At 37.3% G+C, this 22,802-nt stretch overlaps 1 protein-coding gene across 4 annotated transcripts; it reads left to right on the top strand.

The window, feature by feature from the left end:
* The first annotated feature begins 183 nt into the window (after positions 1-183).
* On the top strand, positions 184-18,682 carry LOC125262425 (dual specificity protein phosphatase 26). 4 transcript variants are annotated; one of them, XM_048181188.1, is made up of 5 exons: positions 184-243; positions 1,526-1,618; positions 12,917-13,116; positions 13,646-13,857; positions 14,652-18,682. In XM_048181188.1, exons 3-5 carry the CDS (start codon positions 12,938-12,940, stop codon positions 14,852-14,854), a joined length of 594 nt encoding a protein of 197 aa, XP_048037145.1. In that variant the 5' UTR covers positions 184-243; positions 1,526-1,618; positions 12,917-12,937; the 3' UTR covers positions 14,855-18,682. The 4 variants fall into 4 exon arrangements, with proteins under 4 accessions (XP_048037145.1, XP_048037143.1, XP_048037142.1 ...); XM_048181186.1 differs by lacking the exons at positions 12,917-13,116; positions 13,646-13,857; positions 14,652-18,682 and adding exons at positions 5,946-7,530; positions 7,645-8,598; XM_048181187.1 differs by lacking the exon at positions 184-243 and having other exon boundaries at positions 1,106-1,618.
* Positions 18,683-22,802: the final 4,120 nt, after the last annotated feature.

Genomic DNA, 22,802 nt, shown 5'->3' with positions numbered 1-22,802 from the left:
AGGTAGGGCCTTAAAAACATCAGCCAATCGTTTACGCGATCATCGCGTAAACGATTGGCCCTCTGGCTTGTCAATCACTGCCATTGTGAGAGACGTGCGCGGATTGGCCCTCTGGCTTGTCAATCACTGCCATGACGTTCCTTGTGAGAGACGCGCGGCTGCGCGCTCTAGTAACTTTCAACACTACATGCGTCGCATGCAATGTTTTGTCAGGAGACAGGAGTAACAACTGCAGATTATGAGGTGAGTCCGACATAATGAATCCACTAAGTGTGTGCGCGGCTTAACGATTGTAAGGCCGATTATGAATGTTAATTGATACTTATGACTGATCGCGCTCAAACGCGTCCAGTCAGTTGCTTTCAGTCTGCGATTACAGTCGGTGTTCAAATTCCATGTGAAAGTATATAAATCTGCTTCAGGAGCAGGAAACTATCGCTGTATGTTGAGCATAGTCAGAATGTTTTAGCTAGTCGTAAAATGTGCATCATTTCAAACGCTCATTTCAAAAACTCAGTCGACGAAAACATCCTCTGTACCACCTTTAATGACAGACATTTCATTTTTGGATGAACTAATCCTTTAATTTTTTTAGAACATCCCAAAGACTTGCAACATGCATCACTGACGCCACCTACTGGCTATAATTATTATTTCATGTCACTGTCGTTTTTTCAGCAGAAATAAGCAGGTGTTTCAAATACATATAGTTTTTTTCTAATTTGTCAGAAGTGTATGATTTCACTACAGTAAAATTAAAAATGTGTTTATTTTAAATGAAAATGAATAGTGTAATTTAGAGGTAAGTCTAAATACAATAGAACTTTCAAAATAAATGAACAAGTTTAGTGATATTACTTCAGTAAAGTTCGTTTCACTATTTCTTAAAAGAAAAAAGAAGTCATGACTAGGAACAGATGTTTGTTTTTTATTAATTCACTATCTGGTATTTTGTATATAGATGTATTTCAACCAATATTTCTGATAGTAACCAGTTTGATAGTAAACTTAACATTTGCACAGGTTTGAAGGTGCTATAGCTTATTAAGTTTAAGGCCACTCCTACTGTATTCTGACCTTGCAACCTGTGGCCTTCGCATGCAGATATATTTCTCAACAATAATTAAAACATTAACCATTAAGTAGTTATATGCATTTCAAAAAAGTACATGATGGTAATTTTTGCAAAATTACTGCTAGATTGCAACATTGTCGTCTGAATTTTCACAAATTCCTTCATCGAACATTCATGAAACATCGGAAATATTCTTCAGATATGATTCTGTTGTGTGCAACATCTGCAGGACTGTGCATGTGCATCACCAGAGGGCGCGTGCACTGACTGAACACGAGGACTGCTCTACTGCTCCATTACAATGCCAATAATATGGTCATATCTGCAATTTCTGTACCATTGAACTCAAGGAAACAGTATATATTTGCAGTAATCGGCACATGGACGTTTCCATCTGAATGCAGCGCTGGTGTTGCGTGTTAATGTAATGCATCTGTGTTCCTCGCGCAGAGGCTGCTTTTGAAATACACGGGAAGACCAGGAAACCAAAGGATTCCATAAAGGATTTGTGTGCAATCCAAAACATCATCTCATAAATATAAGGTAAGACGCACACAAAGCTTTATTTGAATTCCAGGAACAAAAAAAAGCCTTCATTGTTTATAGGCGTTTTTTTTTTTTTTTTTTTCAAATGTCTTGGCGCGTTTCATCGTATTTTACACAAAGTGCAAAGATCTCGTGGAAATGTGGATGGATCTTTTCACATTCCAGCTGCTGCCATTTTGTTTATTGTTTAGCGCCCCCCGGTTCTATTCGGTCATTTTAAGCATATTTCACTTTTAACCATTTGAACACACAAAACGTGGGACTAGATTCGAGAAGTCTAAGTGGTTGTATAAAACGCGAAATCTGAGCGACCGTTGTAAATAAATCGTACTACAAAACAGACCAATTACTAAATAAATTGTCAAATAAAATAAATCAGGCAAAAATGCATAACACACACACAAATGAATGATGCCATAATACATGGCTTTTTCGCCTTTTTTTATTTGTCAAGAAAAATAAGATTTATTCAAGTGTTGTTCACAGCAGAGTCAAATGACACCCAGTTCCACCTCTCTGGACATCATGGGTTGAGCTTGACCAAGTCCAGCTCCACCTCTGTGGATCTAATAGGTGGAGGAGGGATCGGTAGAGTTATAATAGGTAGGGTTAGGGTTAGGGTGTGGTTGGAGGGGAAGCTGTACTTCACAGTACAACCATGGCTTTGCAGTGAGGGTCCTATATATTAATATATAGTTGCAGCGATGCCATGCTGATGCATGCTAAAATGTTTGTAAATGTACGGCAAGGCAGCTCATTTTTTATACCGGCACAAACTAAAAGCATGATGGGAATCGCTCATTGGCTGAGAACAATCGTGATATTTTGTTCCTGGCTTAAATGTTAATAGAGTGCAAGTCAGGTTCCAGAAGTAAAATTCATTCAGCAGCGGAACTTTTATTATGCCACTGTTGCAGCTTCCGCTTCTTCCGGCCAAGCGTATGTGGGGTAACGCAGCGCTGTTGATCATATTAGATACATTTAAGTGTGTTGAAATGATGTTATAACTTTACTTTGTGCGTTTGCTCGGCGGCTGCTATGACAGTTGTTGCACACTGCAGTAAGCTAGAATAGTAGCGACGCTCGCACTGTGTTTGCGGATTAGATGCAATATTTGTCATATACATACATATATATATATATATATATATATATATATATATATATATATATATATATATATATATATATATACATACAGTGCTTCCCACAGGTTTGAAATATACTTGCGGTGGTAGCCGGGCGAAAAATCCTCCTATTACCCATGGCACAAAAACTCTACTACATGTGACAAACAAACAATGTGTGATTTTTAACAGTATTTTTATTTATTGAAATTAATTTTAATTAAATAACATATTAGATTTAATTATATACTAATATTATGCATTATTATGCATTGTAAATTATGCAAAATTACAGCATTTGGTTCACATTTTCCTATGTTCTCCTTGCTGTCATATAGTGTCTCTCTCAGTGAATGGGACACAGATTTTACTAGTAAAATTTATAAAATGAATAATATATGTGTCAAATAATTTTCTTAGTCCTTTCTTTCTGTGGGGGAGACTACAATAATTTACGAATTTATGAATTAAATGGAAATCAAATTAAATACAATTTATAGTGTAATCATAATACCAATAATGCCCAAAAGAAAAAGAAAAAACTTAGCGTGTGACTTTTAATTATAAACAAGCCCGAAATACACCAGGACTCTCATTTTGAAATGTCTGTACTATTGCAGGCTGATCCTTCAGATTCTTACAACCATATAAAACATTTTATATAAAGGCCATGAAGTAGACATTGTAATAATTCATCAACTTGAGTTCATTAGCAATCGCTTGGCATAAATCCGCGCTTTTCATTGATTGAGAATCACTTTGAAGCAGTCTGAAGCGCTGCTGCGCGAGCTTGTAGAACGCGCAACAGCGCCCCCTTGTAACTTTGCAAAATGCAGCGCCCGTTTGAATGTTAGCCGGAGGAAACAGTTCTGACGCACACATAACGAGCAGGTACGAAACGACTAGTTAATCGATGCGTGGATATAAAAGTATAAGAGGATAAAAATAATAAAAGCAAAAATGTGTCTCTGAATATACTTGGGGGGCCGTTATTATACGTGGGCGGCCCGCCCAAGTAAAGTCTATGTGTGGGAAGCACTGACATATATACACGTTTCAGACTTTTTCCGTGAAGTAACAATCACTTTTCATTTAGTACTTGATATACTACTAAGTGCCTGTAAGTGCAAGAATAAAGTTAGGGTCTGGTTGATAGACGAGCTCATCATCCATCGCCGATAGCTGACAGACATTACGATGTTGGGCCAGTGTTGTGCCAAATTCTGACCCCCGGCAAATTATTACCCCCCTAGTATTGGTAGGTTTAGGATTAGGTGTGGGGGAGGGATTAGGATTAGGGGTGGGGTTACGATTACGCAATCAGGTAGCAACTTCAATGAGGGGGTAATAATTTGGCAGGAAGACGAAATTCGGCACAACACTGGCTAAAACTATATCCTCTAGTAGTTTTATCTAAAGCCAAACGCGCTTCTTTCAAGCCCTTTCAGCTCTGTGCGCATTCTCTCTTTCTCCAGATGCGCGCCAATGTTTTTAATTCATTCCAATGGAAGTTGAGTTTAACGCTCAAACACGAACATGAAGCTCCCCATAATATGTTAGCGAACATATGGCACCACCCACTCTGTTGAGAGCGGCATTTAGAAGAATATGTAAGCATGTGCTGCGTGCTTTCCTCTCAATAACAAAATAATCACACAACAAAATTGAGAAACAGCAAGCATTTAAAGCATACCAAAAGTATCTGATCATAGCAACGTTAATGTTTGCAAGCTCTGCAGTTCGGGCACTCTAGTAAAGTGACGTCATGCTTATTATATAGCACTTTATACAATAGATTGCTTAAAATCTAGCAGCTTTATCATGTTATAGATGAAAAACGGTGTCAATGTCTCGTTTCATCAGAAGTACAACTTCATTTTCTACTATAAAGCAGCTATCTAGTGTGTTCATGTTTTCACTCGCGGACATCTGACCTCGATGGCCTCAACAGGTGAAATGAACTGGAAAACATTTCTATGTGAAAGAAGCACACCTACCTTTTAAGTAATCGCCACGGACCAATGGTAGTACAAAGATGTTTACCAGCTGTAATGAACTTTTCCGGAAAGTTCTCTTTGGCAAGCTGTTTCGAACTCCCAAAACAAACACCAAACAAACTTCGTTTTGGCCTGATTTTGATTGAAATGGTGTCACATTAGTTCGTTCTTCAATTACGCATGAAGTATATCGGGGCCTTTAGAGTCAGATGCTGATTTGTCTGCTCAGCACTGCATAGAGTCGCACATTAACATTTCAAAATCTGTTTTAATTATGAGTGAACAGTTACAGATTGATATATCCTAGCCTTAACCCTAAACCTAAAGGCTCCGGTATACTTCAAACAAAGTTCTTTTTCATTCTTCGTTTAGGGGTAAAACAAAGTTCGAAATACGTGACCAGCGATATACTGTAAACGAACATCTGACACCACCCACACTGCTGGGATCGACGGTTAGATGAATTTTTAAATATGTGCTGTACACTTTCTTCTCAGTAACAAAATAAACACAACAAAAATGAGAAAACAGCAAGCATTTATTATAGAAAGCATAAGAAAAGCGTCTGATCATAACAGCATGGGAATGTTAGCACAAGCTCTGCAAATTAGCACTCCAGTTACGTCACGTCTTCATATAGCATTTTATTTAAAAGATTGCTTAAAATCAACCAGCATTACAGTATCAAACATGAAAAACAGTGTTAGTGCCTCATTTTTTTACAAGCACAACTTCATTTTGTACTATAAAGGGGCTATCCAGTGTGTTTCACCCATGGAGCTCTTACCTCGACAAACTCAAACACACCAAATGAGTCAAAGATGCGTCCCACGCGAGAGAAGGCGGAGCCTCAGCGCACACCTCCTATTACGTTATCGTCACAGACCAATGGTAGTGCGAAGGTGTTTTGCAGCTGAAGCGAACTTTTCCTGAAAGTTCGCTTTGGCAAGCCGTTTCGAACTTCCAAAAAGAACACAAAACGAACTTTGTTTTGGCCTGATTTTGTTCGAAATGACGTCACATCAGATTTCATTTGAAGTATACCGGGGCCTTAACCTGTGCAAATCACTAGCTTTAAAGATAAGCATCATCTGGCCACAAAGTGGTTTTAATATATATTTTACTGTAGTATTAGAGGACATTTCACCCTTACAATTATAACAACTAAGGTTATAAATGTGGCTTCCTTGGACCTTCCAGTTCATTCTGAAGCTGCACAAGAGACGGTTTAAGAGGAAGAGACGGGATGGAGAGAAGGTTTAATATTGCGGAGGCAATAATTGAATCTAGTGAAGAGGAAAGGGACGTGATCCTACCTATGACAAGTGATGAATTTATGGAAGAGGAAAGAGATGCGACCCTACATACAAGTGATGGATTCATGGAAATGGAAAGAGAATCGAACCTACATGCAAGTGATGGATTAATGGAAGAGGAAAGAGATGCGACCCTACATGAAAGTGATGGATTTATGGAAGAGAAAAGATATGTGACCCTACATACAAGTGATGGATTTATGGAAGAGGAAAGACACCTGGAAGAAGAAGCTGAGTCGGAGGAGGAACTCTTCGATCAAGCTTCTGAAACAGAGGACAATACAGAATTGGACCCAGACTACCAATCTACTGATGGGGAAGAGGAAGAAGAAGAGGAAGAAGACAAGGAAGAGGAAGAAGAAAAGGTCCCTCCTGAGGTGGAGGCCGCTTACCAGTCCAAAAACGGGAACATAATGTGGACTTCAACAACTCCTTCTGAGAGACAAGGGAGCAAGACACCAGCTCGTTTTATCATAAAAATGACCCCTGGACCAACCAGGTTTGCATGTTCCAATGCCGAAGACATAAAATCAACATTTGAATTGTTTTTCCCAGATAAAATTAAAAAGAACTTAATTGAAATGACCAATTTAGAGGGGAAACGTGTGTTTCATAAAGCCTGGAAGAACCTGGACTGGATAGACTTACAGGCCTATTTTGGTCTGCTGATCCTGGCGGGCGTGTATCGATCCCATCATGAGGCTTTGGGCAGCTTATGGAACAGTGTATCGGGGAGGGCAATTTTTCGTGCTACCATGCCAAGGAGTACTTTTACCATGATTTCAAGGATCTTCTGCTTTTACAAAAGGGGTGCAGGGCCTGGCCGACAGAAACGTGACAAGCTGGCACCAGTAAGGGACGTTTGGGAAAAATGGGTCGAACGCCTGCCGCTCATGTACAACCCAGGCCCGAATGTCACTGTGGACGAGTGCCTGGTCCCTTTCAGAGGTCGCTGTCCCTTCAAACAATACATGCCGAGTAAACCGAGCAAGTACGGAATTAAAATCTGGGCGGCGTGCGATTCCAGATCGAGCTACGCATGGAACATGCAGATCTACACTGGGAAAGCTGCTGACAGAAAGCCAGAAAAGAACCAGGGAATGCGTGTGGTCTTGGACATGACCTCTGGTCTACAGGGACACACCATCACATGTGACAACTTTTTCACCTCGTACGCCCTCGGCGAAGAGCTGCTCCAAAGAAAAATGAGCATGATCGGAACAGTCCGATCAAACAAGCCTGAGCTCCCACCTGCGCTCCTGTCAAAAAAAGACCGGCCCCGACTTTCATCCATGTTCGCCTTCACAGAGACGCACGCTCTTGTGTCCTACTGTCCCAGAAAAAATAAAAACGTGCTTTTGATGAGTACATTTCACAGAGATGCCGCAATAAGCAGCGAAGACCACAAGAAGCCGCAAATAATCCTAGACTACAACCAGACCAAAGGTGGAGTTGACACCCTTGACAAGGTATTTTACTACTTTGATTTATTTGTTCGTTTTCATTCAAGGCCAAATGACACATGTAAAATGAATTTAATTGTCAGCTGATGAGGTAAAGTTTTCTTATTATTTCATTTCCAGGTGGTGGCCACATACACCTGTCAAAGGATAACACGTCATTGGCCCATGGTGATTTTCTTTAACATGCTGGATGTCTCCGCCTACAATTCTTTTGTGCTGTGGACGGAAATAAATCCTACATGGCAAAAAACGAAGCAATACAGAAGGAGACTCTTTCTGGAAGAGCTAGGGGAAGCTTTGGTGACTCCCTACATGAAAAGACGGCAACACCTTCCCCGCACGCAATCCTCTCAGAATATGGTAAAGGAAGCACAAGCCACCCCCCAACCTCCCTCGTACAGTAAAGTGATGGGAGAGCACGAACGCTCTCCGAGAAAGAAAGCCCCCTTCTCGCCAGTATCAACCCCCTCCAAGAGGAAAAGGTGTCAGGTCTGTGAATCAAAGAATGCCAGAAAAACCACTATGACGTGCAACAAGTGTAACATGTACATTTGCGGGACACACGCTGTTATAACAAGTTACTGCTACACTTGCAAGAAAGTTTAAAGAAGACTTCATCACGGCTTATGTGCTGGTTGTTACGCAGTTATGATACATTCTTTTCTTGCTGTTCTCTTTGCTAATCATCTTATTGTCCTGTTTCTTGACATTTTTATTAGTTTACTTCATTAATATGTTGATGTTTTAAATAAATAATCTACAAAATTGTGTACTCTACATCTTTTCATTGTAACACAATTTGTAAACATAATGTGGGCATCACTGCAAAAACTGACACTTCAAAACAAGCAGATTTAAAAAAAGAAAAACTTTGACAAATACTAGTGTTCCTTAGGAAGTATATATCCAAATTCATAACGGTTTAGAAAATAGGTTTGTTAGAACATTTGGTTTACCAATGCAAAATGTATAATCTGTTTATTGTGCCTTGTTTGTTTTCTTGATATTTTTATTAGTTTACTTCATTAGTTATTGAATGTTGATGTTTTAAATAAACGATAGACTACAAAATAATGCATACTCTACAGTACGTCTTTTCTTTGTAAGCATAATATGACATCACTTCAAAACAGGTGGATTTTAAAATGATAAACTTAAATATTAGTGTAAATATACAGTACACATATTCATAACTTGTATTAAAGTTTGTTAGAATATTGGGTTCCAGAGATCGAGACCAACATATGTGGATCACTGACTGGTTTAAAGTGTGATTTCATGTCATTGTCATGTTTTTTTCCTAATGTACAGTGGGGATCGAAAGTTTGGGAACCCCTTTAAGAATCTGTGAAAATGTGAAAATTTTTAACAAAACAAGAGAGATCATACAAAATGCATGTTATTTTTTGCTTAGTACTGTCCTGGGTAAGATATTTTACATAAAATATGTTTACATATAGTCCACAAGACAAAACAATAGCTGAATTTATTAAAATAACCCCATTCATAAGTATGTGAACCATTGATTCTCAATACTGTGTGTGGTTACCTGATGATCCACGACTGTTTTGTTGTTTTGTGATGGTTGTTCATGAGTCTCTTGTTTGTCCTGAACAGTTAAACTGAGCTCTGTTCTTCAGAAAATTCCTCCAGCTCCTGCAGATTCTTCAGTTTTCAAGCATATTTTGCATATTTGAACCTTTTCCAGCAGTGACTGAAGGATTTTGAGATCCATCTTTTCACACTGAGGACAATTGAGGGACTCAAACGCAACTATTGAAAAAGGTTCAAACATTCACTGATGCTCCAGAAGGAAACACGACGCATTGAGAGCCGAGGGGTGAAAACTTTTTGAATTTGAAGATCAATGTAAATTGTACTTAATTTTTCTTTTGGGAAACATGCAAGTATCTTCTGTTGCTTCCAATGGGCAGTACTAAATGAAAAAAATTATATTTCAACAAAATAAGAAAAAAGTGGACATCTTCATCCTGTTCAAAAGTTTTCACCCCCCAGATCTTATTGCATCGTGTTTCCTTCTGGAGCATCAGTGAATGTTTGAACCTTTTTTAATAGTTGTGTTTGAATCCCTCAGTTGTCCTCAGCGTGAAAAGATGAATCTCAAAATCCTTCAGTCACTGCTGGAAAGGGTTAAAATATGTAAAAGATGCTTGAAAACTGAAGAATTTGCAGGACCTAAAGGATTTTTCTGAAGAACAGAGCTCAGTTTAACTGCTCAGGACAAACAAGGGACTCATGAACAACCATCACAAAACATAAAAACAGTCGTGGATCATCAGGTAACCACACACAGTATTAAGATCCAAGGGTTCCCAAACTTTTGAACGGGGTTATTTTAATAAATTCAGCTATTTTTTTGTCTTGTGGACTATATGTAAACATCTTTTATGTAAAATATCTTACTCAGGACAGTACTAAACAAAAAATAACATGCATTTTGTATGATCTCTCTTGTTTTGTTAAAATTTTCACAGATTCTGAAAGGGGTTCCCAAACTTTCGATCCCCACTGTATGAGGTAAAAGTAATATAAAATATATTATAGATATTAATTTTAGACATAAGTTAGGTTTAAATACCATAGTGACTTACATTTCTTTTAAAATATATTTTAAACAGACAAATTAAATTACTCTCCTTGGTATTTTTCTAATGTCGTATGTGTCACAGAATGACTCATGCTGTATTTTCCAAGTGCAAGGAAATCCCTAAAAGTGTACGTGTAGCCTACTTTCTTCTCCGAGGTGAATTTCTCCAGACTGAAGCTCCAGATGTCAGCTGACAGGTGTGAATCTATGGTGTGAACTCGCTTTGTTGTTGCGACAGCCAGAACACAAGAGAGATATTCACCTCAGAGAAGAAATTACGTGTATAATTAATTACCCATGAGCTGGCTGTTGTGTTTTGATCTTAAAGGATTAGTTCACTTTTAAATAAACTTGTCCTGATAATTTACTCACCCCCATGTCATCCAAGATGTCCATGTCTTTCTTTCTTCAGTCGAAAAGAAATTAAAGTTTTTGATGAAAACATTCCAGGATTTTTCTCCTTATAGTGGACTTCAATGGGCACCAAACAGTTGAAGGTCGTAATTAGTTTCACTGCAGCTTCAAATTGTTCAACACGATCCCAGATGAGAAATAAGGGACTTATCTAGTGAAACCATCGCTCATTTTCTGAAAAAAATTGAAAATGATATACGTTTTAACCAGAAATGCTCATCTTGAACTAGCTCTCTTCTTCTTCTCCTCTATTTGAATCCAGCAGTGTAGAGACTGCTAAGCGTAATACTGCCCTCCACAGGCCAAAGTTTGAACTAATTGTTAAGTACTATTGAACTAGCATTTTGCATATAAAAATTAGTTCAAACTTTGACCTGTGGAGGGCAGTAATACACTTAGCAGCGTCTACACTGCTGGAATTCAAATAGAGGAGAAGAAGAAGAGAGCTAGTTCAAGATGAGCATTTCTGGTTAAAACTTATATAATTTTCAATTTTTTTCAGAAAATGAGCGATGGTTTCACTAGATAAGTCCCTTATTTCTCATCTGGGGTCGTTTTGAACAATTTGAAGCTGCAGTGAAACTAATTTTGACCTTCAACTGTTTGGTGCCCATTGAAGTCTACTATAAGGAGAATAATCCTGGAATGTTTTCATCAAAAACTTTAATTTCTTTTCGACTGAAGAAAGAAAGACATGGACATCTTGGATGACATGGGGGTGAGTAAATTATCAGGAAAAGTTTATTTAAAAGTGGACTAATCCTTTAATTTATCAAAATCGTGCGCTTGTGGATTTGAACTGCTTCGCTAACAGTCTCATTATGAACATGCACAAATGGTCAGGATTTTTGCTAAATAATAAATTTCATTTCGGTTTGTTTTTTACAAGACCCTATCGTATGCTTTCAAAACAAGGGAGAAAGTGGCCCCTCAAAAATAACTGAATGAATGAACTAATAATAATCCACAGTTCAAAATTAAAGCGACACAAGTATTGTGAAATATGACATTAAAAACTTTTTTAAAAGTTACACTGTCCAAAAGCGACAACAGCAGGTTAATGTTAAGCTTTTTTCTTGCCTCCATTGAGCCAACTGAGTTATAAAGTCATCAAAATATCTTCCCCTCCCTCTTTCAGCAACATCTCTTCTCTGATGATGTGTTTACTGGCGTGAGGGCGGGACAAGCTGTCACTCACATGAGATCCACCAATAGCAAACCACAAGCATGAATCAATTCCCCATGGAAAAAAATCCTACATTTTTCGTGTTCCAGAAGAAAAAACTTGGATATATGTCACTACAGGGAAGAAAAAACTATCACAACTTCTGCTTCATGCTGACTCATACCCTTAAAAGTGTGCCATGGGTTTGGTGAGGATTAATTAAGAATGAAAGGGGAATAGTCATGTGAGAGGAGGCGGTGGCTCCATTGCACTACGATTGGCTTATTACTAAATCCCACCTCTCCTTTTTGTGCATGTGCTGCTTCCACAGGACTTCATTTCTAGGACTGCAGTTCTAGGAGCCTAGCAATGATTTAGTTGTTTAAATGATAAGTTTAATTTATATATTGTCCTAACCAACCCCTAGCCCTAAACCTGCCCGTTGGTAACCCTGCTTGAATATTTAAAACTAGATGGCGCTGGCACAAAAACTAGGGTCCTAGAAATGCAGTGCTGAAACTACTGCGGTATTGCAGGCAGATAATATTGTATCCATTAGTTACTAGTTCCTTATTCATTCTGATCAATTTTAGAGATACCAGTGACTAGTATCTGTAAAATTGGTCAGAATGAATAAGTAATGGTGTTAATGGGAAGACTAATTAAAAAGTAAACAACTTACTTAGATATCACCGCTTTGTCACATCACATTCAAACATGAAATGACTTGAAAACATGATCTGTGAGGGTTTTTTTTAGTGCGCAGTCAGTTTGGTGAAATCCTTGTGACCATCATGACACCTGCAGTGTTTACTGAGCTTTGATGAATGATGAAAATAAGTTGACTAATTAAAACAGCTAAACATCAGTTAACAAATATACATTTTTTTGTACTGCATAGTTATTATTTTGGAATATGTCTAAAAATGCTTAAACATGCTTAATCTTTATGAGAAATATACTTTGTTTTAGTAAATAGAACATTAATTACATTCTTATTGTAAAAATACAAAATAGAATTATATTGATTGATGTTTTCTTGATAGTGCAAGTAATGTTTGTTTAAGCTGAAAAATGTGTCAACTGTACAACAACGACAGGGTAATTTGGGGGTGATCTGTCCCTTTAATTTGAATTTTAAAAAACACTTTTAACTTTTAAATCTTTATTTTTATGTAATTATATTTTTCTATGTTATTTTATAGCTTGACTGGAGGCCAGACCAGATGGCTTTCATGTCCAGACTGTCTCGGTCACGGAGTAATTCCAGGTCTCCCAGCAGAAAGGACTCGGAGAAGGGCTGTCCTGTACTCACTGTTTCTGAACTTGAGCGTCTGCTGTACACGGGGAAAACCGCCTGTAATCATGCAGATGAAGTGTGGCCAAGACTCTACATAGGTGACCAGTGAGTAGCCCATGAATATATGTGGTTTTGGTCATGCCGTATACCGTATATTGAACAGGTGATTATGATTTATTTGCTTATATTAAAAAAATATCTAGTTTTTCAAAGAAAAAAAGATGTGTTGGGATCATAAAATGCTTTTTTAATGCTTTGAATAATGTATTTAAAGTGCCCCTATTATGCTTCTTCAGATATTTCCTTTCATGAAGTGTGTAATATAGCTGTTTGTGAATGTAAAGTTTTAAAGATCAAAATGCATGACAAATTAAGTTATTGTCTAGATTCTTAATGTATATTATGAGGAAATGTAAGTGTTTTTGACATTGGATGCATGTAGGAGGAGACCTCCAAAACAAAATTAGGAACCTTTAAAATAGCATAATAAGGGCACTTTAATAAAGTGTGACAAAATCCAGTAACTGATACAGTAGAAGTAAAAGAGTTAACTTCTCTCCTGCACAAATTGGTAAACTAGTAAATGTTGAACCGTGTACAATTTTATCACAATAGCCTTTCATACTCATTTCAGAGAAATTGCCTCAAACCGCAAAGAACTCATCAAGCTGGGGATCACACACATCCTCAACTGTGCTCAGAGCAAATGGAGAGGCGGCGCAGAGCATTACGCTGGCATGAACATCACGTATCACGGCATTGAAGCCCACGATTCGCCCTCCTTCGACATGAGTGTGAACTTCTACCCAGCGTCCGAGTTCATTCACAGAGCTCTTAGTACTGGAGGTCAGTTTATAAGGGGCCTCTTCCTTTTGACCAGTTTTTTAAACAATTCCCAGGCTTATTATAATAAAAATAAAGGTTTAAAATTATAGCAAAAAGGGGTTTACAGCCTTTAAGTTTCATAAAGAACTTTTTTTATTCTTAATTTCTTTACAAAAAAAATAATCATGTACTGGTTAAGTGTGCATACTAAGTTTGTTTCCGCCACTGAATAAATAAATTAAAAAATTGGTAATTGTGACTTTTTATCTCATAATTCTGATTTTTTTTTCTCGCAATTGCGAGTTGACCCCTTGTAATTCTGACTTTTTTCTCAATTGCGTGATATAAAGTCAGAATTGTGAGATATAAACTCGCAATTCTGAGAAAAGTAAGTCTTTTTTTCCTCAGAATTGGACTTTATGTCTCACAATTGTAAGAAAAGGTCAGAATCGGAAACGAGCTTTTATAGCATACTTATACTTGAGTGTACACTTTTTAATTTAATGTTATTTTTATTTTCCATTTGGTGTCATGTATAAGATATTTGTGCTTATATGTGACATTTGAATTTATATTTGGAAATTCTAATAAAAAGAGTCAGATATATGTGTGCATACACATAGGGTCTAAAAATGTGAGAACAAGAACATTATACATTAATAGTATAACAATTTGAGGGAAAGTTGAATTGAACGTTTTAAATAAAGAATGTTTTAGAATTTGATTTGTAATTTTAATTACAGATATTCAGTGTAGTCTCAGACTTTTTATGTCATCCATGTGAAAATGACGATGCAGTGTCTTTAATTTTGTAGGAACGGTTCTTGTGCATTGTGCCGTCGGGGTGAGCCGATCTGCTACGCTGGTTCTGGCCTACCTCATGATCCGGCAGAACATGACTTTGGTGGAGGCCATCAAGACCGTGAAGGACCACCGTGGCGTAACACCGAACCGCGGTTTCCTGCGTCAGCTCAACGGTCTGGACAGCGTTCTGCGTGCCAGCCGCAATGCAACATAAACTCACTGGTAGCATTTGAACTTTCTGGCCCAGGCCTTGACCTAATGCATTTGTATTTGCAGTAAATAAGAGCAGAATGTCTTTACATACAGTGAGTTTATTCCAGCTGTTCAGTACAAATGCCTTATTACATCAGGAACTCTAGAAAAGTACATAATGCCTTATTCACTGTTAACCGTTCACATCTGTTCACATGACCACCCACTGAAATGTTGCTGTGTTAATCGCCGTAGAGAAGTGACCCACGTGTTTTCGTTAAAGCAAGCAGGGATGCTTAAGAAGCCTTTCGCACACAACGTGTTTTTGAGACGTAGGGCAGTGGAATTAAAAAAAAGAACAAAAAAGGTGCAGATAGTTGAACTTTTAATGCTGCGTTTTTAGAACGAAATGTCATGCGCAAACTGCTGCAAAAGACCTGAGCGCAATGGGCAAATTCATCCGTCTAGCGCATGTTTACAAGGAAAAACAATGTAAAAGCAGCACAGTGGGATGCAAAATATCTGTGGCATTTACAGAACTAGAGACGTGTTTTTTTAAAAGTTGAAATTCTCGACTCGAGAACGCCGTGTCATGCATGAAATGCTGCAAAAGACACCAGATGCTAGCGCAACAGTCAAACGTGTCCGTCTAGTGCATTTACATAGAAAAACAATAGAAAAGCAGTGCAGTGGAATGCAAAATGCATTCTGTGTGAATGGCCCCCAAGCCTGGTCTAAGCCTGGTTTATGTTCAACACAAATTCACTAAAAATGGTGCTTTTTTACAGTTAAAAAAATGGTGCTTTTTTCACAGTTCAAATGGGTCATTTGAATAGAATTTCAGCTCGACAAAATGTTCCAGGATCAGATTAGATTGTGATAGATTTTACAAACTAATGTGCTGGAAACAAATATGGAAAATAAAAACATCTGTCATCTTGAACAGATCTTAAGCCAGCACCACTATTGCTTTTGCTCATACCATAAGGTTAAAGATTTAGATAAAAAGAGAAAACAAATATTAAACTCTGGCAACATTTCAGCTACTTACATAAACAATACAGCAAAATGTGCAACTTGTCCTTGGTTTGCACATGTTGGATGACCAAAAAAACATTTGTGACCTTGTGACCACCCATAACAATCTAGTGAGCCACACAGAATTGCCCGAGCAACTGTATAGCAGTGATCTAGTAACCATCCACAACACCTTTGTAACCACCTAGAAATCCTAAGGGGCCATTTACACAGAACGCAGTTTTGCGTTTAAAAACACGAGACGCGGAGTAGTGGAATGGGGGAAAATGCAAGGTCCAGAGATCCAGCAATCCAGCTGTTAACTTGAGCGCTGCGTTTTTAGAATGCTGGGTCCACGTTTAACACTAGCTGTGTCCCAATTCAGAGGCTGCATCCTTCAAAGGCTGCATTTGAATGCTGTCCCAATTCAAAGGCTGCTTCAAATGCGGCCTCCAAACGCGGCCTTCGTTTCCTGTGAAATGAAGGATACAATAGATGGATCTTTCGCTGCCTTGCCTACCACAGAATTCATTGTGCACCTTTGACGACAGGATTTTTTTTAGAGAAATTGCTGAATTACACTTTCAAACGTAAATATTGGGTTTCAACTTACTCAAATATCTAATGATACAAATGAAAAAAAAAAAAACTTTAAAGTGGTTCAAATGTTGACATATCTTAGACACGATCACATATAGTTTATACTCTACTATATACAGAAATGGTTCATGGTGGACATTTAGACAGTTTGTGAACCCTGTTTTGCTTTCAGACAGTTGAATATAATTTTCAAAAAAGTCCAGTACAAACGTTACTGCCACTCATCAACGGAAGCTATTACAGTTGCTAGGTGACAAGAACAATCCTCCATAAGCTAGACCATCCCATTTAATAACGCTCGGTCTGACCTTTGCGGCCTTCAAAGGAGTGGCCTTTAAAGTCCGAGTCCTTTGAAGGATGCAGCCTCTGAATTGGGATGCAGCTAATGACTGAAAAATGTGTGAGATGCAAGCGCAACAGTCAAAAATGTCTGTCTAGCCGCGCATGTGTACATAGACAAACTGCTTTTTTTTGTGTGTGTTGTGGAATAGAAAAACTCAAGGTCTAGAGATGCGGGGCGTTTTTAAGTTGAACTTTTAACTTTAGCGCTGATTCTTTAGAACACTGCAAAAGACTTGAGATGCACAGTGGCATGAAAAAAAAATGCAAGGTCTAGAAATGCTTTTTTTTTTTAAGTTTAGCTGCTTTTAAATTTAAAGTAGTTTTAAAAATGTTTTTTAGAACATCTTGACACATGCGAGACACTGCAAAAGGTGCAAATGCAACAGTCAAACACGTCAGTCTAGCATGTTTATATAGATAAACAATGGAAAGCAGTGCAGTGGGATGCAAATACGCGTTCTGTGCGAACAATGCATTGGCAGCTGCCACCAGTTTTGTCAGGTCTGTGCAACAAAAGTATCCCAATGGCCAGTCAAAAGTAGCCCAAAAAATAGCCCAATGTGATTTTCTTCATCGGGCGGCCAAATTCTCCACTGAATTTGTACATCTGGGCCCCAAGTTTTGGGGGGTGTTGGAGTGCCGAAATCATACATAGCCTACGGGGGTGGAAATCAACCCACGGAAAAATGTTTTACCATGGCAACAACTTAAAAGTAGCCCAATTCCACAGGAAAACCTTGGACTTGGCAACACTGACTGCCACAGACCCCACATCAATCACAACAAACTAGTGACCATATAGTATTACAATATTAACTAGATAGAACTCCCTAACAACCACCTAGAAACACCCTAGTTGCCTAGCGGTACCATAGCAACTTTGGAAGCTTATTTCAAAAAATAAAAAGGTAATCAAATAAAAAAGGTAATCGAGACTTTTCTCACAATTGTGAATTTAAATCTCATAATTTTAGTTTTCTCATAATTGCGTGATATAAACTTACAATTATGATAAAAGTCAGTCTTTTTTCCTAAGAATTTGACATTATAACTTGCAAATTACTGAGAAAAGAAGTCAGAAGTGGGAGATATAAACTCCCAATTGTGAGAAAAAAGTCAGAATTAGTGTTACGTGTCCTAACCAGACACGATGCCATAAGATTCCAGCGACGAGAAATTTGACTGTCCACTCTAGACGCGACGCGACAGTGAGAAGCGATAAAATCAATCAAAAACCACAGCCAAGAAGAGAGTGTGGGCGGGCTCTCACGGCAAGATCACAGCAGACACAATGAAACGGGCAAGTACATAGTAAAATTCATAAATATTACACAATTTAAACATTATTTAAAGTACATACGGAGTGACTTAACCAATCTTTGTCATAGAATACACTTGTTTGTTTGCATTGAGTTGACAGTTTGAACGTTCTTGTGCCTATTTATTAATTTTCAAGATCTGAGGTGAATTAGCCAGTGTTGTTTTCATTACAGCTAAAAAGCCGGGAACACAGAATGACATTCAAACTCACGTTAGACGCTTTTAACATTAAATAAAGCACATACACAGAACCTGATATTATCATTGCCATACTTTGTGTTGATGTTTCAGCCGCGACGTCGCGGAGAAATAGAAACCGTTTCTAAAATAGAATATTCGCGTGTAGCGGCTGGTTAGGACAAAAACTCAGATTAACATGGAAAAGATACCTTTTATTGCATGTCGCGGCGTTAGTCAAAAATGTCTATTTACAACATGTTTTTGAGGCGTCGATCAATTGAGCCAATCCCAGACATAACGTTATCTGTTGAGTGCGTGAACACAATGGCCAATCAGATGTGTTTATATGGCGTTATTTTACTGTCAATTGTCGAGAGCACATTATTGTGACGCGAGAGCATATCAATGTAATGCGCGAGCGCAAATCTGTCCGCTCGCGCGCGGATTTCCTCTGCTCTCGCGCAAATCTGTCCGCTCGCGCGCGGATTTCCTCTGCTCTCGCGCAAATCTGTCCGCTCGCGCGCGGATTTCCTTTGCTCTTGCGCAAATCTGGACGCGCGCGCTCAAATATACAGTGCTCTCTTATGAACTGCCTCTCCTCTCGCTCAGATATTGCGTGTGCACGCTCAAACTGTTTCCTGCGTGCTCAAACGTGTCCTGCGCGCTCAAACTGCACATGTGCGCTCACGAATCTCTCCGTGCTCTTGCAGAAATTAATTTGCTTTTGGATTAAATGCTGTCAAAAGTTATAAACCAATCAGAGACGACTGATCCATGAAAATGCTACGTGGAATCTTATTGGCTGAGAGTGAACTGCGCCTGGAATTCTTTCGACAAAAATATATATTTTATTTCTTTACAATTTAATAATATTTATCAAATGTAACCTAGTCTAACTGCATCACATTACAGGTCAAACCCCTATTTATCTAAACAAACAAACAAAAAATGTTTCTTAAAGTTATTGTGGTCATACGTTTTGTGTTGAAATTTTTTTTTTAAAAAATAGGTAACATTTTACAATAAGGTTTTTATTTGTTAACATTAGTTAATGTATTATCTAACATGAACTAACAATGTGCAATACATTACTGTAATTATTAATCTTTGTTAACGTTAAAAATACAGCTGTTTGTTGGTTGTTTACTTCACAGTGCATTTAATAATGTTAACAAATACAACATTTGATTTTAATAACGTATTAGTAAATGTTGAAATTAACATTAACAAATATTAATAAATGCTGAAGAAGAGCAATTCATTATTAGTTAATGTTAACTAATGCAGTTAAATAATGTTAACGCAACCTTATTGTAAAGTATTACCAACAAACATCTTCTGATTTAAGACCGAACAAGATCAGGGTCAAATCATATACCACCATAGTCAATTTCTTTTGAGGTCTGGAATTAATGATTCTGATACATCAAATACATTCTGATACATCAAATACATTTTAACAGTCACTGGTCACCTCCTATTGGCAGAACAGTGTAACAACATTAGTTTCAACATTCATTTAGCTACTTATTTTAATTGCTGAAATCAGTGTATATTCAGACTATAAATTGTTATTGCAATACTTGCATTATTATTTAATGTTTGCAACACAGATGTAGCAATAGTATGTTGTTGAAAACACTTTGTGAAGCTGTTTAAAACATATAGCTTACATGACCACTGCTTTCAGCAGCAATGCAAAAGCAGGTTTAAATATTCTGGTATGATTGTAATTTCAAAACGTTTAATAGACATAACCGAATCGTTGTCATTTAGGAATAAGATCGCGTTCTTTTGCTTAATCGTGCATACACAAGAGCTTAGGTATTTTTGTATGTCATGTTTTATACCAGACCTCAAAAGAAATTGACTATGGTGGTATGTGATCTCCACATTAAGTATTAAGGGAATGACGATTTGACCCTGATCTTGTTCGGTCTTAAATCAGAAGATGTTTGTTGGTAATACTTTACAATAAGGTTGCGTTAACATTATTTAACTGCATTAGTTAACATTAACTAATAATGAATTGCTCTTCTTCAGCATTTATTAATATTTGTTAATGTTAATTTCAACATTTACTAATACGTTATTAAAATCAAATGTTGTATTTGTTAACATTATTAAATGCACTGTGAAGTAAACAACCAACAAACAGCTGTATTTTTAACGTTAACAAAGATTAATAATTACAGTAATGTATTGCACATTGTTAGTTCATGTTAGATAATACATTAACTAATGTTAACAAATAAAAAACATATTGTAAAATGTTACCTATTTTAAAAAAAAAAAAATTCAACACAAAACGTATGACCACAATAACTTTAAGAAACATTTTTTGTTTGTTTGTTTAGATAAATAGGGGTTTGACCTGTAATGTGATGCAGTTAGACTAGGTTACATTTGATAAATATTATTAAATTGTAAAGAAATAAAATATATATTTTTGTCGAAAGAATTCCAGGCGCAGTTCACTCTCAGCCAATAAGATTCCACGTAGCATTTTCATGGATCAGTCGTCTCTTCTGATTGGTTTATAACTTTTGACAGCATTTAATCCAAAAGCAAATTAATTTCTGCAAGAGCACGGAGAGATTCGTGAGCGCACATGTGCAGTTTGAGCGCGCAGGACACGTTTGAGCACGCAGGAAACAGTTTGAGCGTGCACACGCAATATCTGAGCGAGAGGAGAGGCAGTTCATAAGAGAGCACTGCGCGCGAGCGGACAGATTTGCGCGAGAGCAGAGGAAATCCGCGCGCGAGCGGACAGATTTGCGCTCGCGCATTACATTGATATGCTCTCGCGTCACAATAATGTGCTCTCGACAATTGACAGTAAAATAACGCCATATGTTTAAGATTCCGCTCAACAGCGCTCAAAGTTTCAGTAACTTGGTTCAAAAGTTAGTTTTGACAACACTAGTAAGAATTGAGTTTATAATGTCATAATTATGAGTTCAAACTCACAATTCTGAGTTTATATCTCTCGGTTCTGATGTTTTGTGACGTAAACTCGCAATTGTGAGAAGTCAGAATTGTGAAATAAAAAGACAGACTTATATTTAAATAAAAATTTATTCCATGGTGAAAACAAGCTTCCATAAGCATCCCCTCATAACACCCTAGTAACCCTAGCAACAACCCAGAACAATATACCCCATAATATTGCCATAGTGACCATCCAGAACACGTAACAACCACTCGAATATTTTGATGGCCAGATTGTCTTATGAAGCACGGCTCATAGTTTTAACCCCAAATTCAAAAATGTCTTGTTATAGGTGCAGTGTTATAGTTATAATAGAAATGATTCGTTTTGCATTTAAAAGCCGATGTCTCAAGTGTCTTTTAATGAAGGTAATGTAGCTGATCACATTCAACACAAAACTCTGAACTCTAAACTCAAGTGTACATGTGACTATATGCAAATTGCAGTCAGTTTTGTTACATATTAACTTGTTTGATTAATCATTGATGTGTGCTTTTGTTTGTATAAATACTACAAAAAAAAGATGTCATGTGAAGTATTCTACACGTTTCAAGTTATACAAGTCGTCTCTTTTAACTTGTTTTGTATGGTATTGTAAAATATGGTAGCTACACAACAAGTGCAACCTTCTTGTACTTACAAATCCAGCAAATCCTCAAGTGCAGTACAATGTACCAACTGTAGCTGTATCAATTACAGTGTGCTAGTATTATTGTCATTTCTGTACATTTGTATCATTGGGGACAGCTGTTTACTGTATTTGTGTATGTGTTGGTCGTCGTAACATCTTCCAACCACTGCAACGGCTGGAGCTAAATACTGCCAGGACTGCCAATCCCTTCCACTGTACGTGGAGCTGAACCACACACCAGTTTGTGTCTTAAGAACAAGTGTCGATCACTCAGAGATTAAACTTGTTTTGGACCAAATTTCTGCGTTGAACGGGAACGTGCAGCCAGAGACAAACTGGGGAGTTTGTAAAAATCATGATGTTGTTATTTTATTTATAATGCATATGAAATCTAATAAACATTATTTCATTTTTGCAAAGAGTTGCTTTTGTGCTGAATCAAAAAAAAAAAAAAAGAAAGTTCCAACCTGTTTACGTGTAACTGTTTAAAATAGTTTTATCTCTAGCAAAATGGTTTTAATTTTTGTCTTTCTTTCTTTTCACAAACTTTGCAACAAATATTGTTGTTACATGTTGTTTGTGCACTTAATGTAATAAACATCATACAAGAGTAAAATAGGTTATAATTAGTCAAGACATCACAATAACAACTTTTGATCAGGCATTATTGCCTGGGTCCTAAAGGAGACCCGATTCCTGGGAGAACTCGATTTCTTATGACACATAATTAGGGCTGTCAAACGATTAATCGCATACAAAATAAAAGTTTGAGTTTGCATAATATATGTCTGAGAACTGTGTGTAATTAATATGTATATATATAAATACACACAAATTAATGTATATATTTAAGAGAAATATATACAAAATATTTTTATTTATATATAA

Source organism: Megalobrama amblycephala, linkage group LG2 (assembly GCF_018812025.1).
Source record: "Megalobrama amblycephala isolate DHTTF-2021 linkage group LG2, ASM1881202v1, whole genome shotgun sequence".
Taxonomy (NCBI): domain Eukaryota; kingdom Metazoa; phylum Chordata; class Actinopteri; order Cypriniformes; family Xenocyprididae; genus Megalobrama; species Megalobrama amblycephala.
Note: the sequence above shows the minus strand (reverse complement) of the source record. Positions and strands in the feature narration are given on the sequence as shown.

Bases quoted from the DNA above. Each gene is read 5' to 3' on its own strand.
- LOC125262425 (XM_048181186.1), top strand. From the start codon at position 5,992: ATGGAGAGAAGGTTTAATATTGCGGAGGCAATAATTGAATCTAGTGAA. The intron at 7,531-7,644 runs GTATTTTACTAC...TTTCATTTCCAG, and splicing joins GAGTTGACACCCTTGACAAG to GTGGTGGCCACATACACCTG.